Source organism: Calliphora vicina, chromosome 2 (genome assembly GCF_958450345.1).
Source record: "Calliphora vicina chromosome 2, idCalVici1.1, whole genome shotgun sequence".
Lineage (NCBI taxonomy): Eukaryota > Metazoa > Arthropoda > Insecta > Diptera > Calliphoridae > Calliphora > Calliphora vicina.
Genome location: NC_088781.1, coordinates 65,628,377 through 65,637,935, shown reverse-complemented (window position 1 = coordinate 65,637,935; position 9,559 = coordinate 65,628,377). Strand labels below are relative to the sequence as shown.

The window sequence follows — 9,559 nt, the reverse complement described above, 5'->3', positions numbered from 1 at the left end:
GATAACACGTTTTATTCCGAAAATGAGGAACAGTGTTGTATTTCTGTATTAGCAGTGACATGAACCCATATAGTGCCAATGGAAAATTGGAAGTTTGCAAATATATGTATGCTTTCATTTCCTGTTACTCATGGTTTCGTTTAAAAGACTAGCTTTGTTCAAATATATTTCTAGTAAATTTATTCAAATAATAGAAAAGCAAAACATACTGTAAAAAATATGAAGTTGTGTAGTTGATTAATTATGATTATAAAAGACAGTAATTTTAGTTTAACTGCGTTATTAGAATTATACAAATTTTTAATTTGAATTGTTATTTTAATAAAAAATTTATTAGAAATAAATGACAAATATTTTATTATAAAAAATAATTCGATATACAATATAAATAAATATTTTATTGCGACTTAACCTTTTTATTTTTCTTCGCCTTCTTTGTACTAGACTTTGAACACTTTTTACATACTTTACAAGCTATAAACAATACTATCAATTTAATTAGTCTATATATAATATAGAGGACCATAAATATAAACAAATAAACATCTAAATTTAGACTCTCTATGGTAGTCATATGCACCAGGGGACTTTGCATATGGGCAGCACCATGATGACGTATAACATATTCTGTCCAATAGGCAACATTTTCTCGGGCTGTTAGAGGGCGATCACGATAAAGTTTGGAAAACTTGTGTACATTTTCTTTGTACTGTGGATTAGTAAGGACTTCCAGGACGGCCTCATTGAGACTCTCTTCGGTCAATGTCATCAATTCCACATCACGGCCATAGCCCGCGGCTACCATTTTCTTAGCATTACCATGCTGGTCGGCAAAAACGGGTAAAGCCACCATAGGAACACCATGATATTGGGCCTCAGCTACTCCTCCTTTACCGGCATGCGTAATGAACAGTTTTATGTTGCGATGTGCCAAAATGTCATCTTGAGGCATCCACTTTTTGTAAAGTATATTGCGGGATTTTCCAGGTGTATTATCTAAATCTTCCCATTTCCAAACAACTTTTTGTTTTAGTTTTGACAAGACATTAAAAATATATGTGGTCGTTTCGGATTTAATACTCGATCCTTTAAGATTGGAACCTAAACTGAAAAGTATGGCTCCGGTTTCATTGGCACTATCAAGGAATTGAGCAATATCCTAAAAGGAATACAATAAATAAATTAAACAAAAAATTTTATTAACTATAACTTGCAAATATGTTTATAGTCTTCACCATGAGTGGTAAGGATATATATTTTGTAATTTCCGCAATATTGATTTCCGATTATTTAAAGTAAGTATGAGCAGGTCGATTTTTTTTACGAAAAATAGAGAAAAATCGTATAGCAGAAACGCATTCTTGCGCATTTCGTCTTTTATCCAATGATATTTCAATATACATACATATATATTTTTTTTAATAGTTTTTTTTTTATTGTATAGAAGACTAAATGCGCAAGATAGGATTTGATTTTAGACCTATTGTTTCTTCAGGAAACTTTCTTAGAATTTTCCGTAGATTGCGTTTCTGCTATACGATTTTTTACTTTATGATCGTCCATACAAATCGACCGGGCCTAATGTATTTATTCTTGAACAGTATATGTAGGGAAGTTGATAAATCTATGACCCTCTGGTTAAATTACTTCTTTCCTAAGCCCGATATCTGGGGGCTTAAGAAATCTTTGTATTGAAATTGAAAAAAATCGGTTCATATAAGCTTCCAGCCCTCTGTCAGAAATACTTTTTAAATTGTCTGTATACAAATCAATCATCCACATCGGTCCATAAATGAACAAGATATAAGCGAAACCCGGTTTTTCATCGATTCTAGTGAAACTTTTCATATCGCATTCAAAATTGTGCCTCTTTATCTATATTTTAACTTTATATCGGATACTAAGTTCTTTACACAGACTTGAAATTTCGAAAACCTCAGGGTCTAGAACTGTTCCATTGATTCTATAAACACTAGGGTGGCCCTTAAACGAATGTTGGATTTTGGCCATTCTCACCCCGCAGTATTTATCAAAATATGTTAATTTTGTTCCTATATTTCTGGTTCTAGTTGCCTGAGACACGTTAATGGCCTGGCGAATTTTTAATAACTTTAACATTTTTTGACCAATTTCGGGTTTTTATGTCTCATTAGAACGACAATTACGTACAAATTTCTATTATTTTAAATTAAATTGCAAAAGTTATTTTTTAATGGCAAAATTTTTACAAAAACTGAAAAAAATGCATTTTTTCCCCTTGTAGATGCATCCCAAAACTTCAGATGGCTTGCGGCATGTCTTAACCCCAACCGATTTACCTAACATTTTTTCAGGATGATTTTTTACTAATGTTCACCAAACTGGAGGGTGAGAATGGCCCAAATCCAACTTTCGTTTATTAAGGGCCACCCTAATAAACACGTTCTGTAAAATATTAGGACGATAGGATAACGTTAAAGGCTTTGTAGATTGGTGATGAATTTACAAGGGGAAACAATTCATTATTTTCAGTTTTTGAACAAATGTGTACGTAAATATCGTTCTAATGTGATACAAAATATATATTTTTTTAAAAAATTTAGTTATTAAAAATTCCCCAGGCCATTAACTAGTCTCAGGCCGCACAGTGGTATAGAAAAAAATAGAGGGAAATAAATATTAATTTATATATTATTAAGATGAAGTGTTGTCGAGTTGTGTTCCGATTTCAAAAAAATTACACATATAGAATATCCTCATCGAGCACATCAATTATCTCTTATAGCTTAGGAGATATTAGCATTTAAAAATTAAATTTTCAACATTTTTACCCACCCTACTCCAGTTTTTTGATAACAGCGGATCCAAATATTTTCCAATTTTCCTTTATTGGAGTAACAACACATGTGTCGGTTTTTCGCTAATTTCTTGGGGAAAAAGTAATTTTTTTCTTGTTAAGTTATAGCAAAAAATTTCTAAGAGGATGTATAAGGAATTTATACTTTTTGAAAAGCTAACTTTTCATCAAATATTTTGAATGAAAAAAAATTTGAAAATTGTTGACACCGAGGGGACCAGGTCCATTCAAAAAACGTATATTTTTTTATATAAAATTTAATTTTTGGGCAAAAATTCTCAAATCGCATATTCGATATCAAAATATAGCAATCGATTTTATATGGCCCAATATGTTTTTAATTATTTTGTAAAGGGTTCCGATAACCCCGACCCTGTAGCTCGTTTCTGTATTTCTCGCATCGGAAAACTTCTCACATGAAGTGTGAAACAAAAAATTCCATCGTTTCTCGATGTGCGAGAAAAAAGTGTTTCTGTATTTGAATGCGAAAACATACAACACAGATTCTGTTCTTACTGGAATATTTCCAGTAATTAAGTGTCAAATGCAAGACAAACGTCAACGAAAGAAAGAAATTATAATAAAACCAAAACAGTGAAAGGCTAAAAAAATTTAAAATGCCAAAATATAACAATTGTGTTTTATTGATTGTCATCATTTAAATATACACATTTTTGTGTACTTAAATGTGTATATATAATTATTTTATTCAAACTCTGTGCTACTTACATTTTCGGCTGATTTGGGTTCCATATTTATACATACGAAGTTAAAAATATCTATATTTTTTAAAATTTTGTTTTTCTCACACCAATTTCAAATGTGACTTGTTTTGACAGTTCTTGTGAGAAACTTTTCGCAAAATATTGTTACAGAAACACTTTTTCTCACATCCTTCCAATAATTGCTGGAAAATTATTTAAATGACAGATAATTCTCGCAAACTGAAGATACAGAAACACTTGTGCGAGAAAAAACATATTTTGTTTCGTTTTACACTGTTTTTGTTGCAATTCAATCGTTTCATGCGGAAAGTTTTTCGATTCGAGAAATACAGAAACTGGTATGGATATTATAGCCAAAAAAACCAAAAATTTCCATTTTTGGGATTTTTCAACACTTTTTTGGGAATTGCGGGATTAATTTTTTTTGCTATAGCAAAATCGGTTCATAAATGTCTGAGAATAAGCAAAAATCAACGACTTGATATTTTACACAAACATTAACATTTGAAAGCCTACACATACAAATTAGCGGAAATTAAGCCGATTTTAATAAAAAACTCAAAATGGTTGCAACAAAAACCAGTTGTCATAAATAATATGTATTTTTTAAACTGAGAAAATGTTGACAAGTATTTACAAATCCATTTGGAAAAAATAATAAACATACCTCTGGCAAGGGTTCGGGTGTATCCTTAACTTGAATACCACCAATTTCAATAACAGCTGGTACATTGGGTCTGACAGGACCTTCGGTAAAATGGCTATTGCAAAATATCAATGAAACATTTCTTTCCATATCTTTCAAAGTTGGAAAAGAGCCATCAGTTGGATAGAGTTCTCTATAAATTAGAAAAAAAGCAACAATTAAAATCAAATTCGTTACAAAAAACCTAAATTTACTCTGTCACTTACTCGTAAAAATTACGCATGCGAATATCCATCAGCTGTTTAATGAATCTAAGGAACAAATTCATACCTAAATTTTGCAGACGTTGTAAGAACGTCATTTTTTCACCAACTTTCGTAAGCATATTGGTATCAGGCACATAAGAAACTTCGCTTGGATTGCCCACAAAAATGTCACTCATTATCATTGGTGGTCCCATCCAACTGATGGCGATTGGTGCCTTAAATCTAGCTCCCATGCCAAGCACAAAAGTGTTCATGAAATAACCCATTATAACCAAATCAAATTTCGTATCAGGATTCTCATACAGCACTGTAAAGCGGGGATCCTTCAACATGTCAGCTTGCATATCGATCATGGGTTTCAAGGAACCAAAAAAGTTACTTATGGTGGAGATAAATGAGGTTTTCTGTGTGGCCATTCCTTTCATTGCCTTACCGATCAGTTCCTCTACTTCTGCGGTGGGTGGTATGATTATCATGTTTATTTTATCATGTTTAACTTTGGGTACTTGAGAAGCCACTATGGTCACATTGTGTCCGTTTTCTGCCAGAACTTTAGCCACCGACATGTGGACAATTAAATGTGAGGTACTGTGGCTGGTGAAGATACCCAAAATATTGGCTGCATTCACTTGTGATACTTGCCATGTTAAGCACACTGTAAATAAAATGCTAAATGCCGCTAAACTTCTTCGGTTCATGGTGGATGTTGTCGTACGTACGACTTGTGAAGAACTACAGAAAACCTTTATCGGTAACGTGGACTTTATGTGTGTTTTTAGCGGCAAATGACCAATTTATTTTGTGGGTAAATTATCAGTAAAATATAGACACACTCTATACGTTGTTTAGTCTTGTAAGACGGTGTTATCAGTTATTGATAAGATGTGTAACGAACATACATAAGTGTGTCTGCTTAAAGATTTTGTAGATTCTTTCTACTTTAGGTTCTACCAGCTATGACAATTTTGGTCAAGGCTTTTGAACTATTAGGTGAACTTATGACATTTCATGTGTTTTTGATTTTTTAATTGTTTGTTACGGAAATTAACTAAAACAACTGTATAACATTTCATTAAGATATCTCCAATAGTTTTAGAGCTTATAATTGTGAAAATGATAAAATCATGAAACATTTGTTAAATTATATACTTATGTTACAAACGTTATGAGAAACTAATTATTTTTTCATAATCGTTATAAATTAATAGAAATGTTGAAAGGTTTCTAATCTATTATCTTATCGTTTGTAGGTTTTTAAACCTTTTAAACAAATTATAACGATTTTATTAATATGTATTTCATAAACAAAACATTTTCTTACGAATTTCTATAGGTACAAAACGTTTATTAAAGTTGCCAAATACTGATAAAAGATACCTGCTTTCCTGCACAAATCCATTAATTTGTTATCGTTATTTTATGAACTATTTTTAGTCCATATTATTCAAAATAATCGTGACTAGAGAAAAATAATTTTTCCTCTTTAGGGAAGGTTAGGATTCCGTTTAATATGTTATATTAGATAATTTCTCACAAATAGGCGTACATAGAAACACTCTAGAGAAATATGAAACCACTTCACCACTTTTACAAATTGTTAGTATAATTTGTTTTTTAAAACTTTTCAAAGTAAGGTGAAGTTTTTTATAACTAAAATAAATTTTTGGAAATTGTATTATTGGTATTATTTTCTAAATTCCTGCGCCAAGTTGTATATGGAAAACGAAAACAAAATACTAAAAATTTGTTATTGTTTCCATGAAAATTCTATTGTTATTAAAAACAAAAAGAAATTTTTAATAGCTTGTTTTTGTTTTCCATACGCAGGTATTTAGAAAATAGTGTATAAGTTTAACTCGTAAAATAACTTGAAGCAACAATCTGAAATTAAATCTATATAAACAACAAGTAAGAAAGCTATATTCGGCTGTGCCGAATCTTATATACCCTTCACCAAATTATACTTCAAAATAAAAAATTTAAATATTTTTAGGTGAACAAACAATTTTTTTCAGCTTTTTAATTTTTTGGAAAAAATTTTTTTTTCGAATTGTTTTTTTTTTTAAATTAAATTTTTTTTTTAAATTTAAAAAAAAAAAATTTAGTTTTTTAATTTTTTGTTTTTTGGTGAAAAGCCATCTATTTTCAATTTTGAATTTTAAACAAAGGAAGTAAAAACCTGTAACACAACAGCGAAAAATAAGTAAGACAAAATTTGTTTTTGATAAAGTTAAAATATGCTATTAAACAGTAAAATATGCTCTAAAAACGCATAAATATGACATAAATATGCTCTTAAAACAAATATATGCAAATATATGAATTTAAGGGTAAACTATGCAAAAATATGCACTAACAAATCGATGCCAAAATTCTTAAATAGTTCTGAAACGTGTAAATATCTTATCCATGTGCTCATTAGACTCACCAGAAAAAACATGCATTTGCATATTTTGGTTTCCCTGTTAATGACTTATGGTGTTTTCTTTTCTGGCATAAATGATGCATTTTTTCTGCCTTTTACCCTTCTTAGTGTTCTTTTCTGAAAAAAATGTAGTTTGGTTTGTTCTTTTTTTAATAATGTTACCCTAAAACCCTGAATATATGCTACATGTTTCACCCTCAATTTTATCAAAGGGTTAGAAATGCACCACTTTTTATGTAAGCAAAAAGTATAGTTTTATAATATTTCGAAGCTACATAAAATAAAATTGAAATGGTAATGATTTTTGTTCTATTGTGATCGTTAAAAATGTAACACATTATGAGGGTATGGGTAACATTTAATAAATGGTACAAAATATATAGGCAAACAAGTAAGAAATATATATATATAGGTCGAAACAAGTAAGAAAGTATAATACCCTACACTAAGTAAATGAGCAAAAACATTTTTCTTTTAAAACAGCAATAATTTATATTCGTGACGCTACAGCGCGCTGTTGCGTCTAACATGAACAAATCATAAAAAATTTGATAAAACAATGCCTATTTATTTTTATTATCCCGGAAAGTTGTAGTATCTTACTATTTTTGGGGTCGGGGAATCCATTTTTGATATTTATTTTTACCTAAATCTCACGCTAGAGGGCGCTGCACAGTGGTGTAGAAAAAAACATTTTTTTAATTTTTTTTGACATTAATTTTTTTGACATAAAAAAAAAATTAATAAAAAATTCAAATAAACTTAATTTTTGCAGAAATTATGGAATAAAACCTTTCCAGATCAAATATAATTCAAATAATTTGAGAATTGTTTGAATTTTTAAATTTAATTGTAATAAAATTTTGTTATAATTTTTTGAGGTCGCTTTTTTACAACTCTGTGTGTTTGAGCAGTGTGGTGAAAGTGGTTTGAAAACCATACATATAAATAAAATGATACCAATACATTCTTATAGTTAGGTTTTTTTTTGACAACCGACTTAGGTTTTTTTGACAGCGTTTCACTTCTTGTTATTATTCTTTGATTTCAAAAATTGTTCAACAACATAAAAATATAAATGAAAATTGATATTATATTTTTCAAGCCTTCTAGATTTAATTTGAAAACATAAAATATGAAAAAAATCTTAATATTTAAGAAATTATTTATAAATGTTATGAATTGAAATCAATGAAATCAAATCATAATATTGTTACGTTTTAACCTTTTCAAAACGTTTGGTTTATTTCCTTTAAATAAACCGGATACTTTTGATTGCAAATAAAAGCCGTTTAGTAGTTTGAAAATTGTAACAACTCTTTATTTATTTAAAATGTACAACAACATAATTAAATAGTCACTCAATGTTTTATTTTATACACGTTTATAAATTCTCAGAAATACAGACACACTTTATAATGTACACGAATTCACTTGAAAAACATCACGAATAAACATCAACATTCACGAATAAACATCAACTGAGTGCCTTAAAGAGAGCTACTCAGTTGATGTTTATTCGAAAAGCGTCTCTGATAAACTCACTAACGACTGCAACCTCTGCCACTATTTATAACACTGCATTACCATCTAGAAAGCTCTATTTCTACAATGTTCTTTAACTGAATATTCGAATTCGAATATACGGTCGCAGCAAACAGCGTTGCCAACTTACGATCAATGGTCAACTGAAAGCTTTTATTTGATAATGCCCACAGATATGTTACAGTTTTCTATTACAGCACTGTTATTTGAAAGCATTATGCTACTTTTACATCAGCCCTTAAAATCGTTATATTTGAATTCAAGTACAATTTCGTAACACTGCCCCCCGCTTAAGCCTGTTCGTCCCGAATAGGCATAAATTCACTTCTCCCATAGGCGGCTAGTAGTTTCAGATGTTCAACTTTAATTCCCAATATCGGTCTTCCACATTTCCGTATTCTATAAACCAGGTCGTCCAATTTCTTAACCACCCTATGTGGTCCTTTGCAGTGATTCGTTAATTTGGATGACAAACCCTTATTACGTTGTGAGCTATATCTGGTTTTCATTTTGTCATTTGTTATTTTAATTCGTCTCCGAACGAGTTCATGCATTTCTTTTTCTGCTGAAGCACCTTCACCCATCTTGGAACCCGGCCTGATGATCTTTTCTCTGCGGGACAGACCAAGCACTCCAACGGGAACCATTCTGTCGTTGCACTGTTCAACGAGGGCCTCCATTGTTACATGGCCACTTCTCAAATCCGCTGGTTCCAACACCAACAAACCATTGTCTATACAATCCTCCATTTTCCTGCTGCAGTACTGATATGGAGATGGTAGGGCCATCATGTGTGGGTGTCAGATCCTGTCCCTCAGTGCTAGCTCGCTTTAAAGGTGGCTCCAGTAATGCTTGATGATTCGCCAGCTGGTTATTTCTTGATGCTGAAACATATCTGATTCGCTTTCTTGGTGCTCTGCAGTTTCGCTGAATGTGACCCATTTTTCCACTGTTATAACATTTAACTTTGGCTTTAGTTTGTCTCTTACTTAAAGCCTTTAAAACTGCCTCTATTAATACCTTTATTTCGTTGACCATACTTCTATCATTTTCAGCGACAACCTCGATCTTCCGCACATTACACACCTGGGGCTTTGAAATTATCTTAGCTGTTTC

At 31.0% G+C, this 9,559-nt stretch overlaps 1 protein-coding gene across 1 annotated transcript; it reads right to left on the bottom strand.

Annotated features, from left to right (window-relative positions):
• Window positions 1-340: 340 nt before the first annotated feature.
• On the bottom strand, window positions 341-5,556 carry LOC135950146 (UDP-glycosyltransferase UGT5-like). The gene is made up of 3 exons (XM_065499673.1): window positions 4,474-5,556; window positions 4,229-4,400; window positions 341-1,159 (listed from the first exon to the last, which is right to left on the bottom strand). The coding sequence occupies exons 1-3, from the start codon at window positions 5,169-5,171 to the stop codon at window positions 398-400; spliced, it is 1,632 nt and encodes a 543-aa protein (XP_065355745.1). The 5' UTR covers window positions 5,172-5,556; the 3' UTR covers window positions 341-397.
• Between the last annotated feature and the right edge of the window lie 4,003 nt (window positions 5,557-9,559).

Coding starts and splice junctions, on each gene's coding strand:
- LOC135950146 (XM_065499673.1), bottom strand. CDS start 5,171: ATGAACCGAAGAAGTTTAGCGGCATTTAGCATTTTATTTACAGTGTGC. Junction 4,401..4,473: donor CGCATGCGTAATTTTTACGA/GTAAGTGACAGA, acceptor TCTAATTTATAG/AGAACTCTATCCAACTGATG. Junction 1,160..4,228: donor CACCCGAACCCTTGCCAGAG/GTATGTTTATTA, acceptor TATTCCTTTTAG/GATATTGCTCAATTCCTTGA.